At 32.9% G+C, this 20,755-nt stretch overlaps 1 protein-coding gene across 1 annotated transcript in view; it reads right to left on the bottom strand.

The window, feature by feature from the left end:
- Window positions 1–431: 431 nt before the first annotated feature.
- Window positions 432–20,755, bottom strand: part of LOC127704450 (uncharacterized) — a 44,511-nt gene continuing 24,187 nt past the window's right edge. Inside the window, exon 8 of the mRNA XM_052208535.1 lies at window positions 432–2,342. Within this exon, the coding sequence (XP_052064495.1) occupies window positions 2,216–2,342 (127 nt within the window). The 3' untranslated portion in view covers window positions 432–2,215. The remainder of the gene's footprint in view (window positions 2,343–20,755) is intronic.

The raw sequence follows: 20,755 nt of genomic DNA on the forward strand, positions 1-20,755 counted from the left end.
GTTTAGGTTCTGTTTAAGAAATCCTATGGTCTTGTTTGCCTTGTTACATATGTTTTTTTTTGATATTTTCGTTTAATCTTATGTCTGAACTGATGGTACAGTCTAGGTTCTTCGCAGACTTAATGATATGGCCAAGCAGTGTGAACTCTTATCACTATAGGTTTGCGTTTCCTTGAAAGGGACTAACCCCTCTACAAATTTACCTTGAAGTTCGGTATTTTCTTCATACTATTCATACAGCAGGTTTGTTTTCCTTTGCAAGGGTTTCATAATCCTTCAAATTCACGTAACTAATTTGAAGACATTAGGTAGCAACATGTTACATTTAGATGCCTTGTTATCTAGCCTTGCTACTGTTTAGTATGTCCTCAAATAGTCTTACATTATTATTTTATAGATAAAGTAATACCTGTAGAAAAAGTAAAATTAAAACAAGCATAGACTGTTTATTTAAAGAATCTAACACATATACTACACAAGATCATCCTTATAAAAAGAATTAGATTTCCTACTGCTATCATTCACATAAAAATAATATCAAGTCAGTTACACATTCAATAAACATAAAATTAATAACAAATCAGTTACATATTCAATTTAACAAATATTCAGAATTTCGAACACATTAATTTCCTTACAAACTGAACAACAACTATGACAGTTATATTGCCAATTCTGTTACACCATTCAATAGACACCAATTACATAGAAAACTAACTTTTCATAAAAAAATCTTTGTTAAAAAGTTCATAATTTTGTTTGAAGTAGGATAACTGAAATGAAACTCAAAATATGTAACAACCGGGTAATTATTATACAATAACAAAAAAACACCCAAGTATCTACAAAGAGAAGTAAAAATGGAATGAGAAACCTTCTTTTCATGGAATAAAGTCTAAAAGCTCCATTTAGTCAAAAAACCGGTCAAGTGGCATACATTTTACAAGTAATCTCCAAACACCTTTCTTACTTTAATGTTTTTATCTACAGTTACTGCAGCAATATTTGTCACTTGGCCAGCATATGAGAACAAATGCAATTATCAAAAATAAATACATTTTTGTACAATCAATATAATTAGGAAATGTTTGGTCCTAATCTGCTTAGGGGTTGTTCCATAAAAATGGATATGGGAGGATAGGAAAGAACTTCTAAAATCCCCCCAAAACCAACATGTCCCGTCCCTAGTCCAGGACCTTGTCAGTGGTTGTCATATCATAATGTGTTTTGCTATTTGGAGATTTTGGTGCTAATAACAGATCTTTGGTCGTTTCTATTTAATTTATTCACGAATTTTATAGGCTTAGGATAGACCTTGACATATTGTATAAACACCTTTGTATTGTTGAATACTGGGAGTTGCCTTCTAGATGTCTTTTGGTTATTTTTGTCATTGGGTTGCTGTCTCATTGACGTATGCCCCACATCTCCTTTTATTCATACGTTCTTTAAGTAATTTGCATACATTAAGGAGTAGTACCACAATTTTTCCCCCCAAAAAAAATGTGCAGAATTTATCTTTGTTTCAAATAAAGAAATACTTGGCATTAGTAAAGTTTTATCCTGTCCAGTACTACAGTAAAATTTTCACATAACATTTCATTCCATATAAGATAATAACCATCAACAGAAGTAAACCAATCAAATTTTCTCTCCTTTTTAGCTTTAGTAACCATGTCACCTTAAGTTTCCAAAATATTTTATAAGAACACCAAATATAGAAAGAATGGTTTTGAAGCACCTAACATATATGTCTATGACTCAGAATTTTTTTTTTGCAATAAAATGCAGGGTTTATTTCCTATAACTGTCAAATTCAAGGAAATATTTTTTTTCTACCCTTTTTTGTATGAAACCGGGTGTGACGTACTATAATTTGGTGGTATTAGACCTCAAATAGACATACAACCATGAAAGAAATGAAATGAAATTTCCTTTTCTTCCATATTCATTTTTTATTCAATAGCCATGACAGAGAAATAAGAGAATAAAATTCTTTAAATCATGCAAAATGATGGGACAACAGCAGGAATGTCAACTGATACATGTATAGCAATATCTCAAATGGAAAACATAGCCAAGAGGGATTATAAAGTACTGGTAATTGTTACTTTTTAATGAAACATGGCTTCAGATCAGTATATCACAATGTTTTCTAGCAGTATAGGATATTCTTTATTTCCACATTTAAAAATTTGACATTATAAGTCAAGCTTCACTTAGTAACCCCTCTCCTTGGTCTTTTAACTTTAGAATGTTTAGCTTTGTTTTTCTTCTTATTGGAAGAAGATATAACACATCTTTTGGGCAAGGATCCATTTGACACTGATTGGGTACTTGTTCTGAAATTAAAAAATTATGATGGAATTAAATGACACACGTCTTTGAACTTGTACCACTAATATATACCTACAGTTTAATATTCTATACGCAACTTTACATTCCTTAGAGGGGTTTAATGCCTCAAGTTTTAGTTAAAGGAACCAAGAAAAATGTCAAACAATTAAGCAGTTTGGCCCTTTGAACTCAGCCTTTTCACTTCAAAATTGGCCTTCACCAAATTCAGGTTGATGGATGCTGCAAATGTTTCATGAAAATTCAGGATTATTAAATTTTCAAGGTATACGATTACTGTAAATTCAGGATTATTAAATTTTCAAGGTATACGATTACTGTAAATTCAGGATTATTAAATTTTCAAGGTATACGATTACTGTAAATTCAGGATTATTAAATTTTCAAGGTATACGATTACTGTAAATTCAGGATTATTAAATTTTCAAGGTATACGATTACTGTAAATTCAGAAATTATTGTAAAGTTTTATTCATGCAGATAATGCGACTGGCTGAGTATCGCAATATAAAAAAACTGCTTCGCTGAGCGCAGCTAGATACGCCCGCAGAGGTCCAAACTTGAACAGTTGGGGCAGAAATGGACACAATATTCAAGCTTGATTCAGGTCTGAATTTGGATTGTAATTAAATATTTGACATATTATAGGTTTCTGAATAAATGTATTCAAAGAACTTAAATTGGTTATATGAATTGAATTTATATTCAATTAAAGATTTCTTGCTGTTGTGCAACACTTAGTAAATCTGTTGTCAAGACTATAAACAAATAAAGTTCAATTAATTTTCAATGCCATATTAGAAATTTATGAAAATAAAAAGGGAGCTTACATCAATAGATATAAACAATTCACCAAAGTTTCATAAGAATTGGTGACAGCATTTTTGAGTTTTTATGGATAAAACCCTGTAATTCGGAAACGTAAAATCTAAAATTTATAAAAATCAAAATATCAAATATCATGTCAATAGATATAAACAATTCACCACAATTTCTTGCAAGTTGGTGAAAGCATTCTTGACTTATTGTCCGAAAACTGGAAAATCCCCCTTTTTTTAATGAATAATTCCCATAACTCGGAAACGTAAAATCTAAATTTTATAAAAAAACGAAAGGGAGCTCACGTCAATATATATAAACAATTCACCAAAGTTTTATGCAAATTGTTTAAAGCATTCTTGAGTTAATGTCCGACATGTTGACGACGGACAGACGGACGGACAGACGGACAGACGGACTGACAGACGGACAACGGTATACCATAATACGTCCCGTAAACGGGCATATAAAAATTGCATTTTGAATTCAATACATATATCTGTAGGAGTATTTTTCTTAAATTGCAATAATTAATTTGCCAATTTGTCCATTTTCTAAATAAACTGTTAACACAGAGATATGTCTCGCCTATTTGTTATTTTGATAATGCAAATGTTGAAATTAAAATTACAATACTTTAACATGTAAGTTATGCAAATATTCAAAGTCAATGAACCATGACTGAATGTACAGGGCTAAACAGTCTCCATGGAAATGAGATGTGCCAATGCTAATACAACTGCAAACCAAATACCATTGACTTTTCATAAGTCGTTTCCTTTAAACAAACCTAAACACAAACATTAACTTGTAAACTATGTAAAAGTTTCAAGTCAATGAACCATAATTAGGGGGTGGGTTATACAATCTCCATGCAAATGAAACTTGCCAACGCCAATACATTTGCATACCGAATATCATTGACTTAACATTAGTGGTTCATCTTAAACTGACCTAATCACAAACTAATACATGTAAACTAAGCAAAAGTTTCAAAGTCAATAGACCATGACTGAGAAGTAAGGACCAAATATTCTCCATGAAAATGAGATGTGCTAATGCTTCTACAACTGCATACCAATTATCATTGACCTACCACTAACAGTTCCCTTTAAACTGACCTAATCACAAACTAATACATGTAAACTAAGCAAAAGTTTTAAAGTCAATAGACCATGACTGAGGGGGTTGGGCCAAATAATCTCCATTGAAATGAGATATGCCAATGCTTATACAACTGCATACCAAATATCATTGACCTACCACCAGTGGTTCCCCATAAACTGACCTAATCACAAACTAATACATGTAAACTAAGCAAAAGTTTTAAAGTCAATAGACCATGACTGAGGGGGCAGGGCCAAATAATCTCCATGGTAATTATAGATGTGCCAATGCTAATACAACTGCATACCAAATAGCATTGACCTACCACTAGTGGTTCCCCATAAACTGACCTAATCACAAACTAATACATGTAAAACTAAGCAAAGTTTCAAAGTCAATAGACCTTGACTGAGGGGGTGGGGCCAAATAATCTCCTTGGTAATGAGATGTGCCAATGCTTATACAGCTGCATACCAAATATCATTGACCTACCACTAGTGGTTCACCATGAACTAGACCTAATCACAAACTAATACATTGTTGACGCGGCCGCGGCCGCTGCCACCACCGTCAACACCGCTGACGCCGGAAACAGCATACCTATGTCTCGCTTTTTGACTCCGTCAACGCGAGACAAATATCGCAATAATAAATGCATGCAATAATTTTTGAATTTACAATATACCTTAATTTGTACTAGAACATTACACTGAGTAAGATTTTTACCAGTCCACCAAAAGGTATGTTACTATTCCTAAACACAAGAATTTGATGCTGAACTGACCATTTTGTGTTCATAATCATATAAAATGCTTCAGGGAACAAACCAACCATCTCCCAAACTCAAGCTGAGGATACTTAAACTAGACCATGCCTTGCAATCATAATATTATTTCAAGTACAATTATCGTACTCAGATTTAGAAACAACCAATCAAAATACTATATTATTTGGTTTTTCAAGCACAAATTTTGTACTCCGATTACTGACTTAAGTTTAATGTCATACCACCAAGATTTTTTTATTCTTATAATATAATTGCTGTACTAAATGAACTTTTCATTATATTCCTGGTAAGAATGGTACAATTTCACTCTGAAATTTCAAAGAAAAATACGAATAGTTCATTGAAAATGAGAGACAAATGACAGATACAATTGATAGTATCACTAGTAGCAAGATTTCAGTCTGAAACGGTCATTTTGGTCTGATCAAGTCTGAATCAACTGAATTAACCGCTGTTTAAGACTTTCAGACGCTGTTCAGATATGTTGTGTTCAGTCCGTTCATTCATGTCAAGATAAACAAGACAGAAGGCTCTAGCTGTTAAACAAGATATGTTAAGACGGTTTTAGACGAATTCAGACCAAACATAAAAAGTAATGTTAAAAATTTTCAGATCGGGTTAAGATCCGTTTAGTGTGTCAGAATGATATTAGGAGTTACGCCCCTTCATGTGGATAATACATTTTAATTATAAAAAAATTACAATATAAATGCTAGAATGAAAAACGTATATTTTTAATAATTAAACATAAAATCATTGGTTGACTTTTTATTTCTGTTGGTCTTTTTTTAAGAGATTAGTGATTTTGTTTTGTTGAGGAAATAACTTATTCGCCTATAACTGTTCATGATTTTATTTTATTTTTTATTTTCTGATGTTAATTTATGTATTTATCTACTTATTCTTTGAAAAGAAGTAATTGCAAATTTTAAACATAACATTATCAAAAGAGTGAAAACACCTTATAAATTTCATGCGTCTGAAGCACGTTTCTGGATTTAACTACATCGGGAACAATCAACGTAAATACAAATATGTTTTATGTCAGATAATTTATATCGTTAATTTCGTTATCTTTCGATACTTTCCTCTAAAACTTAATAATTACTTTGTGGCATTTAGTAATCATTCCCCGTGCGTGTTATTCTTTTTATATTTGGACAACCGTCTTCTTTTTTTTTTTTTGCTTTTATTTCGTAGTGATGCGTAGTCACCAAGGCCGCATCAGGGAACCATGTCTCCAAGTGCAGTTAATATTCTGAAAACTGCACTTAGACCGTGACGAGACAATAAAACTATAAATAACATACCATCGGAAAGAAGAAGATGTTGATGGGAGGGGGCGGGGAGGAGGTTACAGAATAGAGAATGAGTGGCAATAAATATAAAGAATAGAGAAAATGGATAAAAAAAATAAAGAATAGAGAATAATAAGGTGCTTGAATATAAAGAATTGATAATAATAGACAAAAAGTTTAAAGAATAGAGAAAATCGGCATAAAAAATTAAAGAATACAGAAATAAAGGACCCCCTCCAGATCCTCATAGAAGTTTTCGTTAAAACAATACAACCTAATTTAAGTTCAGCATCGAGTATATATCCTTGTAAATGCGTTAATACTTTCTTTCATTTTAATAACAATTTTATTTAATATAAAATAATTATGTATTTATTTGTTTATTCAAGTTGCACTATAGCAAATAATTCTTTTTCGTCTTTTTCTTCCTATAATAGTAATAAATGTATTCGTTATTTAATATTTTCTGTCAATAAAGATTGAATTCAATGGCACGTGCCACTAATCAAAAATGATCCTTAAACTATCAAAAACTTGGCAATTACAATGGATATTTCACAATTACATCATATGTACACCTGTCATGGTATCATAGCTCCGTTCATGTATGTGTAATTTAAGGTTCTGACACATTTTATAATAGCTTCTTTCTGAACACTATTGACGACATTGTTAAAACTGCACGAACATATCACAAAACTGCAAATTTAGTGGTTAAAAAATAAACGATAATGACAAAAAAATAATTAAAAAACTAAAAACAAAACAATATTCTGTTGGAAGTAGCATAAATTTACATGTATAAATTGTCTAGTGCTTTTATTACAGCGGTATACTTGTTTTATACACAGACCATATTCTGATCATATTCTATGCTAAGATATTGACAAGACAGAAGTAAATATGTTAAAAGTAGTTTTAAATCAATTCATTTCACAGCTGAGGCAAATGTTCCTTCCCATTGTTGAATGGAGGTTAAATAAATGTGAACAATAAAAAAGATGTATATTTCTTAGGCATGGAGCTAGGCATTTCTGAAGTATCTTTGATAGCATTTTTTTCCTATCAAAAATGTATGCTGGTATATATGTAACTCTAGGTGTTTACCTAAAATGTTATGTATATGTAAAAGTTTAAGATTTGTTTTTTAATATTTGCCAAAAAAAAAAACATTATCCGGAAAACCATATAATGGCGTTTTGTCCTTTAATTCTTTTTTTGTGATTTTCTAACCTACCTTCTAATTGATACGTTAATCCAAACAGTGCAAGTGTGTAATGCAAACATACAAAATTCGGCTTTGGTGTATCATGTTAAAACAATACCCATAAATTATGATAATTTTCAATAATTTTAGATAAGATTATGCAAGGAAATGTGTTATTGTTTTCTATTTATCTAGCAAAATTGTATCTTTTTTTACACAAAGATGTCGATAAATAAATTTGATACCCTGCATTTATCATGCATTTCAATAGCATATTGTCAAATTGTTAAAAGATCTCCTCCTTAACAGGGAATCCGTTAGTATTGAAAGTCCCTGTCCTAAATTATTGAATTTGTCATTCTGCATTGACAATATTCAATTTATCTTGGTGTAAGTAATACGCACTCATTCGGGTTAACGCCCTTAATGTGTATCTAATACATATTATTTTCTCCCTCGTTTCACCCCTCCGATAATAAAGTTTTTTCTTAACTAGATATCGTAGAAAAACCAAACACAGTATAGGGTTGTGCGTTCGCTACAAGATCGCATTGAATTTAACATGTTCAACATAAATATATACAATCAGCCATGCAAAAAGGCATAACATTTGTGTCAACTAATTCTGCCTCTTTGAAGGTCAAATGAAAGTTAGTCATTTCACTCTACTATGGAATGAAATGAACGAGAGAACTTTTGACGTGGTATAGTTATAATATAACTGATTTTTATACTTATACTTAGTTTGTACTGCAAGCCGAAAAATCCACTTTGCTCTCTGGATGTCTCTTGGTTTTTGTTTTTGTTTTTGGTTTGTTTGCTATATTATTGACGTAAATAAAACCGACAACTCCTTTTATTCAGATATATAATTTGAGTTCTGTAAATTTCTAGACGTACGTCAGAATGAAAGACGAAAATGCAGGTTTCATAAATGGTCATCAAAGAGCGACACAATTAAAAACAAATAAAAATATAGTTATTACAGCTACAGCCATTTTTTTTTCTCTATTAAAACATATTTGATACTTTTTGCGCTATTGTCATATATAAAAAAAAATCTAACATTTCCATAAGCTTTCTGTGATTTCCCCGATTCACCATTATGATGTCATGCCACTTGCTATATGGATTCAGAAAACAAATTTACGAAATCTATGACCACACAATTGTAACTGTTCCTATCTTTATTAACAAAATTTAGCGTAAATATTTACAACTATAAAAATTAGTAACAGTGGTGGTCTATTCTGCCCGGAAATCAATGCGGACTAAATCTGTGTACAGTGCACGTGGCGGATTCAGTCTTTTTAAATGGGGGTTCCCAACCAAGGATAAAGGGAGGGGATCCAACCGTATGTCCTTATTAACAAAAGGGGGTCCAAAATCCGCTGTTTTCTGCTCTGTGGTCGGGTTGATGTCACTTTGACACATGCATTCCCCATTTCCATTCTCAATTTTGAATAGTATAAAAAGTTGTTTTATTTAAAAGGCAATTTTTGTAGGTTTTTAAAGTGAACGGAAAATGAGCTTTGCAACAGTGTCTCTAACGATAAAAAAAAAATAATGTGGTCCGTCAATAGGACCAGAGACATATGTCTCTGATATGACATATTACAGAGGCAGGTATAAATATTTGTAAAATTGGCTTAAATATTTCATTTAACAGCAATTTGTAGAACTGATTATTTTGATCCCTCGAATACCTGTAAAATAATGAGTATTTATATTATTTAGAATCTTTCATATTATTGTTTTTGTTTATTGTATTCACGAATTTTATATAAACTCATGACGTTTAGACCTTGACATTTCGTGTAGACACCTGGGGCGTGTTTTATTGGTCTATTCTGCACATCTCCAGAATGTCTTCTGGTGAAGAGTCCAAAAAAAATGAATCTGGAGATAACCTGGAGATATTCTACGGAAGATCAATAAAACAAAAATTCAATTTGCCGTCGAATATAGCAGATTTTTGTTATGTTGGATGACATATTAAATGAAGTTTACGATGATTTTATAGAAAATTAAGATACGTCCGGTAGACATGACTGTAAAAGTGTGCTCTGTTCGTGACATGTTTCTTTGTTCTTTCCTCTAACTCAATTTTGCTAGACAAACCAGGCGTAAACCCCCACTATTTGATTTTTAAGAATAATCTTAAACTGCACAAAAATTCGTCAATGTTTGTCTCGAATATGATCAAAAACGACATCTTGTCTATTCAATTTTTTTAAAGTAACCAAACTGGATTAATATTGTATAAAGTAAAGATATCGGAAAGTTCTCAAAATCATTTTTCTCTGGTGGTCCTTGAAGAAAATCTTCTGGTCCTAACTGTTATTTCTTTTGCATAATTTCGATGGTCAAAACCTTCGGACCACCACTTTTCAAAAATTTTCATTGTATATGGATCTATATGCAAGTATATATATACAATGTATACCAGACATTTCTCAGACTGTTTTTTCTTCTTTTTTTTTAATAAATCCGTTGGTTGTGTACTGATTGATACTTCAGTCTTGGAGAACAAGATTTATTTCAGTACTATAGTTGTAATTAGCTTTGAGCAAACTTCCAGTAATTGCAAATAGATATAAGAAGATGTGGTATGAGTGCCAATGAGACAACTCTCCATCCAAGTCAAAATTTATAAATGTAAACCATTATAGGTCAAGTACAGTCTTTCAACACGGAGCCTTGGCTCACACCGAACAGTAAGCTATAAAGGGCCCCAAAAAATTACTAGTGTAAAACCATTCAAACGGGAAAACCAACGGTCTAATCTATATAAAAAACGATAAAACACTTATGAACCACATCAACAAACGACAACTACTGAACATCAGATTCCTGACTTAGGACAGGTGCAAACAAATGCAGCGGGTTTAAACGTTTAAATGGTACCAAACCTTCACCCTTTTTCTGAAACAATAGTGTAACATCACAACATAGAAAGACACACTTTAAAGTATCAACTGAAATAGCTTAACTCAATCAAAGGACATATTAACACCATTGAACATACACTGAACAAATAAATTTGACCTATGACACAATGTAAATACAAAATAAATAAACTAAGGGAAGAATAATAAAAGTAACATGTTATATTGGTAAGAAATGTTAAACAATTAAAGAAAAACAATATGCTCGAACAAAAATACCATCCATTTGCAATAACTTTAAACACAGGTAAATGAAAATAATTTTGTTGTTAGGTATACTTGTACAGTACCAATAGAGAAAGGAAATATTTTTACAAAATAAATAATTTTGAATACAAAATAAATAAACTAAGGGAAGAATAATAAAAGTAACATGTTATATCGGTAAGAAATGTTAAACAATTAAAGAAAAACAATATGCTCGAACAAAAATACCATCCATTTGCAATAACTTTAAACACAGGTAAATGAAAATAATTTTGTTGTTAGGTATACGTGTACAGTACCAATAGAGAAAGGAAATATTATTACAAAATAAATAATTTTGATGTTCATAGTACGAAGTGAAAATTTATAGTTATACCAAACACTTATCAAAGCTGGTATATAGACCAGATATAATAAATACCCTTATTTCGGTGCTTTGTGTCTATTGTCTTAATGTAAGTTTTTTTTTGTGTGTCTCGTACCGATCTTTTGAGTTAATCTAATTGCAATTGATTTGTGCAGGTTGTTCTAATATTGTTCTGTTACACCACTGTCCCAGCCTCGGGGAGGGTTAAGTGCTCACAAACATGTTATTGTACTGTTACACCACTGTCCCAGGTTAGGGGGCTGGTTGGGCCGGATCCTGCTAACATGTTTAACCCCGCCACATTCTGAATGTATGCTCTGTCCAAAGTCAAAGTCAAATGTAATTCAGTGGTTGTCGTTTTTTGCTGTGTTACATATTTGTTTTTCGTTCATTTTTTTTTTGTACATTAATTAGACCGTTAGTTTTCTCGTTTGAATTGTTTTACATTTGTGATTTCGGGGTCTTTTATAGCTGACTATGCGGTATGGGCTTTGCTTGAATGCCGTACGGTGACCTATAGCTGTTAATTGCTGTGTCATTTGGTCTCTTCTGGAGGGTTGTCTCATTGGCAATCTTCGTTTTTATATCAACCCTGCCATATTCTGTGTTTGTCTATCCCAAGTCAGGAGCCTGTAGTTTAGTTGTTGTCGTTGGTTCATGTCTGGACTCATATTTGATATTTTGTAAATTATTTTATTATGTATAATTAGGCCGTAAGTTTTCTCGTTTGAATTGTTTCGCACACTTTTCACGTCGGGCCTTTTGACAGTATCGGGTTTTGTCATTGTTGAAGGCCTTAATTACGGTTGTCTATAATTGCTTACATCCACTTCATATTTGAACTCCGGTGGATAGTTGCCTCATTAGCAATCATACATTTCTTCGTTTTTATTTATTTACCTGACTTTTAAACTCGTGTTTTGAACCGAGTCCTGAACATGCATGACATATTTGTCACTGGGCGTTAATAATTAGCAACAAACAATCAACCAATTAAACTTGTGTTAAATAAGAAGAAAAACCATTTGATATTCATTCATTTAGTGGGGTGGGCTGGTAATTAAGAGCTGAAAAATATGCATAATAAGCGACAGATTAAAAATGTTAATAATGCCCTCTATAAATTTAAACTGACCACCACGGAATAGCCCAACTTAGTGTTGAAAATAGCGTTAAACACCAATCAATCAAAATCACTTCCCTAGAATATCAAATAGTCGTCCCTTAACTTTTATTGCCCGTGTAGTTCTTATATTTATCCAGCTTATCGTCATACAGGGATGTCCTATTAAGACTGTCATACCATAAAAACGTTTATAACACAGCTCACATTCCAATATATCTGCATTCATAAATTTATTAATGTCATTTAGACTAAACGACGCCATGTTTGTTATGTGCCTCTGCCGTCTAAACTACCTATCAAAAACGAAGAGGTGGAAGAGGGCCAGAAGATCTTCCCTATGCAAAAAAACAGAAATTGACCTCTTCTGGCTCACTACCGAAGAAGAAAAAAACACGCCCCTGTTTCTTGTTGAAGACTGATTTACCCGGTACGTCTAAACACCACCTAGGCCGCCTTGGTGCACTAAGCTCTGAAAACTGCACTAAGCCCATGATGGAACAGTCATATAAGTACCAAGGTCATTCAGTATGATAATGTTGTAAATAAAGAGCATATATTTAAATTTTGGTGTAAATGTATTTAGAAATGAAAGAGTTATAAACATTTTACATGGCACGCGCCGACTTTTGTATAATGTGTCCAGTTATCATAGTGTTGATTGAATCCACCGAAGCTTGACGAGTTCATATAAACCAATACCAATATCTTTATTCCCATAACCATTGCAGATACATAGGTACAGAGAGAGTGCAAAATATGTACATGAATATGCATCTATTTACAAAACATATATACAATCCAGTGGTTTCCAAATAATATACATTTTAGCTAGGAGGACCCACATGTTTATTTATACACTTTATAAACTTACATAATCTTTTTAGCTCTGAATTTTTGTTTAATTTGCTCATCAATTTTCTAAACTTTAGTGTATTAACATAAGCCAAATAGTACTTATCAAGGTATAATTTTCTACTGTCGTTAAAAAATGGACATTCTAGCAGATAATGAAATTCGTCTCCAATGCTACCAATATTACAATGATGACATTTTCTATCATTTCTATTAACATTATTCCACCTCCCTGTCTCTATTGAGAGTCTGTAGATTGTGGTTCTATATCTACATAAAATAATACTTTCGTGCATATCCAACATATCAAAATATTTGTTTTCAAAATTTAATTCTAACTTAAAAATTCTATAATTTACTGATTATGTAGACTCTTGAAATTGTGTATTCCACAACTGTTTGTATTGGTCTTGTAATCGCAACTTTAGTGCATTTTTTAATCATATATCATTACCAAAACATTGAGAAATCCAAATATTTGAAAAACCACATTCATCCAATATATTTTTAACTTCACTCACAAAAAATGTACATACATTATATTAACAGTAAATAGTGTTTTTAATAGTGTATATGCGATAGAAGATAACTTAGTCTCTTTAGCAGATACTAATTTACACCAATAAGATACTATTTTTAATTTAAAGGATATCTACCAAGTTCTCCGTATACCATATAGCTAGGTGTGGAATTTTCAGTTTCAAAAGAAGTTTACAGAATTTCTGATGGATTCTTTCTATAATTTCAACATCACCATGCCCCCAAATTTCACATCCATACAAAAGTATGGGTTTCACAACTTTATAGAACAGATCTAAGTGACACTGAGTGGAAAGATTATGTATGCGGCCTGATTTCAACACCTTAAACATAGCTTGTGTGGCCTTTTCTGCTAGGTGTTTCTGTGCTATTTTAGTATTACCAGTTCTAGATAATAATATGCCCAAATAGTTAAATTCTTTTAATATTTTCAATGTCAGTGCCGTCTATAGCTATATAAAAATGTAAATTTGACGGCATTCTGCCTCTAGAAAAAATCATCACTTTAGTTAACTTTAAGCTTCCAAATATTACAGTATTCACTGAAAGAATCCAGCTGTTTCTGTAAATTATCAGCACTTTCTGCCAATAGTACTATGTCGTCTGAACTAAGGATATGAATGGAAAGGTTAAATATGCACCAAGATAGTAAATTAAGATTAATTATTATAATGTAAAAAAATATGTTCAAAGTTGGTTCGAAAATCTTAAGAGATTTAAAAGTTATCATAAAAAAGAAGATGTGGTATGATTGCCAATGAGACAACTCTCCACAAGAGACCAAATGACACAGAAATTAACAACTATAGGTCACCGTACGGCCTTCAACAATGAGCAAAGTCCATACCGCACAGTCAGCTATAAAAGGCCCCGAAATGACAATGTAAAACAATTCAAACGAGAAAACTAACGGCCTAATTTATGTACAAAAAATGAACAAAAAACAAATATGTAACACATAAACAAACAACAACCACTGAATTACAGGCTCCTGACTTGGGACAGGCACATACATACAGAATGTGGAGTTAAACATGTTAGCGGGATCCCAACCCTCCCCCTAACCTGGGACAGTGGTGTAACAGTACAACATAAGAACGAACTATAAAAATCAGTTGAAAGAGGCTTAACTCATCAGATGGATAAAAATACAAATACTACAAATACAAGTTAACATTTTTACGGGGCACGCGCTCTTCTTGTGTAATGTCTGATCACCTTGAAAATTGATCCAACCAATCTTTAACTGGTAAATTATGTTTCCTTGTTGCTAAGTAGTAATGATAAAAGGGCTGTTGATCTTTTCTTTGATGCTTTGTTAGAAAAAATATATTTGGAAAAAGTGATTGTTTAATTGCGCTATTTGAAATAAAAACAGTGAAACAATAGAAATTGGCTTTTACTCAAAGACATATCTGATTTACCTATGGCGTTTTTGTCGTTTGGTTGCTGTCAAATTGAAGTTTATTCCACATCTCCTATAGTTTGAGTTCTGTTTGATTACTTTTTATTACCGTCTCCTCGGAGACGGTATTAAGAGTTGAACGATGGACAGTCTGCGGGCTGAAGGCTTTCTTACTACCTAATTGGAAGATATTACTGACGCTGTCATAATTAAATTTCGATCATTGGTTGGGACAATTCAAACCTAGTAAATGTCTTTTAATCCCGTAGAGTGTCGGATCTGAACTCTTTATTTTAGTAAATAGATTTGCCTGGTTACCAATCATGCATATTGGTACACAGGTAACACTTATCTATAAATAGCCAAATCTCCTGAAGATTTGTAAACACACACGTGATTATTTCATGTTACGTACATTTTATACGTGAAACCATAAGAAAACTTTTAGGAAAATGCCTTTTTCTTAGGTTATATTTATTTATACTCAGTAAGATTTAATTTGATTTGATTTTTGGTGTTTTAACGCCACTTTTAAGCACCGCTTTTGGGCTATTTCGTGGCGGTCAGTTTTTATTGGTGGAGGAAGCCGGAGCGCCCAGAGAAAAACCACCGACCTTCGATAGGAAAACTGACAATCCTAGTCGATTAAGATTGGAGTTGAGTGCACCCGCACGAGCGGGATTCGAACTCACAACCTCAGTGTTGACTGGCTAGTGATTACAGTAGTAACTACTTAGACCACTCGGCCACCGAGGCCCCCTACTCAGTAAGATAATCTAAAGGCAACACAAACATTTTAAAACGGAGATATCAAATAATTTCTGTTTCGATTAATATTAATTTACTCAAGAATTTTTATCTCAGGGGGCGGGGGCGGCGGCGGCGGCACTTCGACCTTTCTATGGCAGAGGTGAGCAGCTGAGACATCCAATACCCCATCCTTTATATATATATATATATATATATATATATAGAGTCTATAAGAATCTACCAACCAGTAAACTTAATAGGTATTGGATCATCAAAATTGACAATACTACACAAACAGGGAAAATTATATGAGTCTAAAAGATTGTGTAACAATACCGATAAATAGATGGAAAACAAAACACTAAAAAGTGTTGAATGTCATCGCACAAAGATGGAAAAACTGAACAGATGATATAAATTATACAATAATTGCAAATATTTCGGCTCAACAAATGGCCTTCCTCAGTGTTAAAAGTTTTAACAATACTGATATATAATGTATAAGGTGTAAACATAGATCAGTAATAATACAGGTAAGTTTTGGTCGATTGATTTTAATCCAAAATCCTGAATATCATAATATAAACATTAGACTGTAAATTTAATTATTTCTTTCTATTGATTCCATCTGGATGGAGGACACCCAGTGTTTTTATCCAAAACTTCTCCCGATTCTCTCTTTGCCTATTTTGCCATGTACAATCCTGTTCGATCACAAGGATCTTCATGTGATCAAAATCTTTCAGATTGTGATCTGGTAACCTGAAGTGTTGGCTGACAGGAATATACGGTTTTTTTGTGAGGTCACTCCTGTGGCCATTAAGGCGTTTGTGAAATGGCTGCATAGATTCACCAACATATTGGAGACCACATATAGGACACTCAAGAACGTAAATCACGTTTGAGCTTTTGCAGTTGACATTGCAGAAGATCTTGTATGTCTTTTCTGTGGTCTTACTGTGAAATGTTGATGAATGCTGCAATTGGTTGCATCATTTGCAGCGCTTATTCCCACAAGGCTGGCAATTACCTACAGTATGGTTAGGTTTGGAAAGGTCAGCACGGACAAGTATATTTCTCAGGCTGTTAGGTTGTTTGAAGGCAATCATGGGAGGCTCAGGAAAGATTTTGGATAACTTAGAATGTTTCTCGATTGCTGTCCAATGATCAGGAATGGTCTTGAAACTATTTCTCAGGCATGGATGGTAGGTGAGCACACATGGGATTCTTTTACTTTTCTGTTTTCCTTTGTAAGTTAGCAGACTGCTTCTGGGGATGGATTCCGCTTTTCGAAAACTATTTTTGATGTTTTTGTGTTTAATGAATGAATCGATACCAGGAAAGCGGTTTTTCGATGGAGCACTCCAGCAGTTGCTTTTCAACTTTACACATGAATATATTGGCATAAGATCGAGCCATTTTTGTACCCATAGCAGTGCCATTTGTCTGTAAATAGTGTTCTTCTTGAACTTCACATTCCAAGGAGAACACTGGTATCGATTCATTGATGACGTTGACATGAAATGGGACAAGGGAGACCAAGAATTACAAACTTTTATAACAAATGCTAACAATCAACACCCTACCATCAAATTCACCCATGAAACATCTAATTCCACCATAAACTTCCTTGATACATCTAGCACCCTCTCTGTAGGTATAATAAACACAGATATATACTCTAAACCTACAGATACTCATCAATACTTGTCGCCTGAAAGTTGCCATCCTCCACACTGCACGAAGAGCATTCCATACAGCCAAGCTCTCAGAATAAGGCGAATCTGCTCCTCTGAAGACACTGCAAAACAACGTCTGGGGCATCTCAAAGGACATTTGAAAAGAAGGGGATATAAACACAAAAACATCAAAAATAGTTTTCGAAAAGCGGAATCCATCCCCAGAAGCAGTCTGCTAACTTACAAAGAAAAACAGAAAAGTAAAAGAATCCCATGTGTGCTCACCTACCATCCATGCCTGAGAAATAGTTTCAAGACCATTCCTGATCATTGGACAGCAATCGAGAAACATTCTAAGTTATCCAAAATCTTTCCTGAGCCTCCCATGATTGCCTTCAAACAACCTAACAGCCTGAGAAATATACTTGTCCGTGCTGACCTTTCCAAACCTAACCATACTGTAGGTAATTGCCAGCCTTGTGGGAATAAGCGCTGCAAATGATGCAACCAGTTGCAGCATTCATCAACATTTCACAGTAAGACCACAGAAAAGACATACAAGATCTTCTGCAATGTCAACTGCAAAAGCTCAAACGTGATTTACGTTCTTGAGTGTCCTATATGTGGTCTCCAATATGTTGGTGAATCTATGCAGCCATTTCACAAACGCCTTAATGGCCACAGGAGTGACCTCACAAAAAAAACGTATATTCCTGTCAGCCAACACTTCAGGTTACCAGATCACAATCTGAAAGATTTTGATCACATGAAGATCCTTGTGATCGAACAGGATTGTACATGGCAAAATAGGCAAAGAGAGAATCGGGAGAAGTTTTGGATAAAAACACTGGGTGTCCTCCATCCAGATGGAATCAATAGAAAGAAATAATTAAATTTACAGTCTAATGTTTATATTATGCTATTCAGGATTTTGGATTAAAATCAATCGACCAAAACTTACCTGTATTATTACTGATCTATGTTTACACCTTATACATTATATATCAGTATTGTTAAAACTTTTAACACTGAGGAAGGCCATTTGTTGAGCCGAAATATTTGCAATTATTGTATAATTTATATCATCTGTTCAGTTTTTCCATCTTTGTGCGATGACATTCAACACTTTTTAGTGTTTTGTTTTCCATCTATTTATCGGTATTGTTACACAATCTTTTAGACTCATATAATTTTCCCTGTTTGTGTAGTATATATATATATATATATATATATATATATAAACAAGTCTAAATTGAAAACAACGTTCAAACCTATGATTGCGTTGGATAAAAACCGCAATTTTTATACGTGTGCATGCAAAACAAATTTCTTGGTAGAGGGGTCTAAATACAGCACAAACAACATTTTCCAAAAGACCAAATGAGTGAAAAAGTATATTTTAACAAAATGCATTTGACTAGCAGGTCGAACAACTGATGTTCTTAAACCCTGCTGACTGCCATTGGCGATTGACAAATAAACGGATCACAAGATGTAACAATTAGATCTTATCATTAATTTATTACCAAACAGAAAACAATAAACTTGCGGAAAAGATGGTATACCGCAAACATGAGGTGCAAACATTTGTACACCATATCCGGATTTCGACAATTAATGTCTCTTCAGTGATGTTAGGAATCGAAACGGTATTTGGAAGGCCATATAATTTACCTCAATTTAGGATACACTCTTGAATTTTGAAAAAGAGTCAAAATAGGATGAACGGATCACATAAGTCCGAAGGCAAATATAATACAAGCCCAAACGAAAAAATATAAACAAGTCTAAAATGAAAACATCGTTCAAACCTATGATTGCGTTGGATAAAAACCGCAATTTTTATACGTGTGCATGCAAAACAAATTTCTTGGTAGAGGGGTCTAAATACAGCACAAACAACATTTTCCAAAAGACCAAATGAGTGAAAAAGTATATTTTAACAAAACGCATTTGACTATATATATTGAATGATAAAAGAACATACATGCAGTTACCCTAGCTATCATATATTTTTTACAATAAGTATATATACCTGCACATAGCTATCATTGTTACACTATTTCATGGGGAGATACTAGTAAATAGATTTGACAAATATCTTAAACATTTACGAAAGTGATTTTAGAGACATATATATACAATCTCTGGTGATTTTAATTGCATCTGTAAAAAAATATCGACATCTGATTAGTTTCAGATTCAATCATCAACCTTGTCTTATATTTCACCTAAATTTCTCGACCTCATGCAATTTCATGAAGCTTCAAACAGTGACCTATTCCAGCGACTCATCCTTTCCACTCATTACATAATAAGTGCCCCCACACACACCCCAAGATCGTTTGGCTGAGTTGGATGTTGTCTAGATCTACCTAGCTAGCTCTTCCTAGCAAGATATAGCAGAGGTTGAAGAACAGAAGACTAAAAATATATCTAAAAGGGAATATAAGAAGAGCAAAAAACTACTCTCAGACGATGTATGCTAACATATTTTAAGCAATGTTTAATTTCTATGAATGATTTTAAAGGAGATGTGAAGTATACATAATTAATTTAGACAGCAACCCAATTAAGCAACAAACAAAACGTGACAATTTACTTCTAAAGTTCAATCTACGGTCTTCTTCAATGGACATGTCATTACAACATTCTAAAGTTTTTTATCCTCCCAAGTCTAACTATAATATATAGAATAGTTGTGAATATGTGAGCCAAAATTAGTTCCTGTGAAAAAAGTTCCAGTGGAACAAATATCACAGGAAATATATTCTGGGAGAACTTTTTTCACAGATAATTTCTATATGATTTGTTCCATCTCTATAAAATAAGTTCCACAATTTACCTGGTGAAATAAGTTCTGGGTTTGTGAAATTTGTTCCTTACCTAGTGAAATAAGTTCCAGGTTTGTGAGATTTGTTCCTTACCTGGTGAAATAAGTTCCTTGTCTGTGAAATATGTTCCACTGGTTATACAAGTTATCTTTTATACTGAGCATTGTTATCAGTGAGCTTAAAGTTATAATTCAAGTACATTATAAAAACATGTATTATATTGATAATGTAATAAATAAAAGGTGTAAACATCCAATATGGATTCTGTGGAGTATAGCAAAATGTTTAATTACATTATCCATACAAAAATATCCAAATGACAATAATTTAATGAGGCAGATAAGCGAAGAATAAGAAAAATCCAACAGAAATTTTTTATAGATCAATCATTTATTTATGAATATTGCAATTCAACATATGTTACTTCATATCAGACTTTGTAGATAAACTGTTATCACAGAAATATGTCTCATC

Source organism: Mytilus californianus, unplaced genomic scaffold, assembly GCF_021869535.1.
Source record: "Mytilus californianus isolate M0D057914Y unplaced genomic scaffold, xbMytCali1.0.p SCAF_6, whole genome shotgun sequence".
NCBI lineage: Eukaryota > Metazoa > Mollusca > Bivalvia > Mytilida > Mytilidae > Mytilus > Mytilus californianus.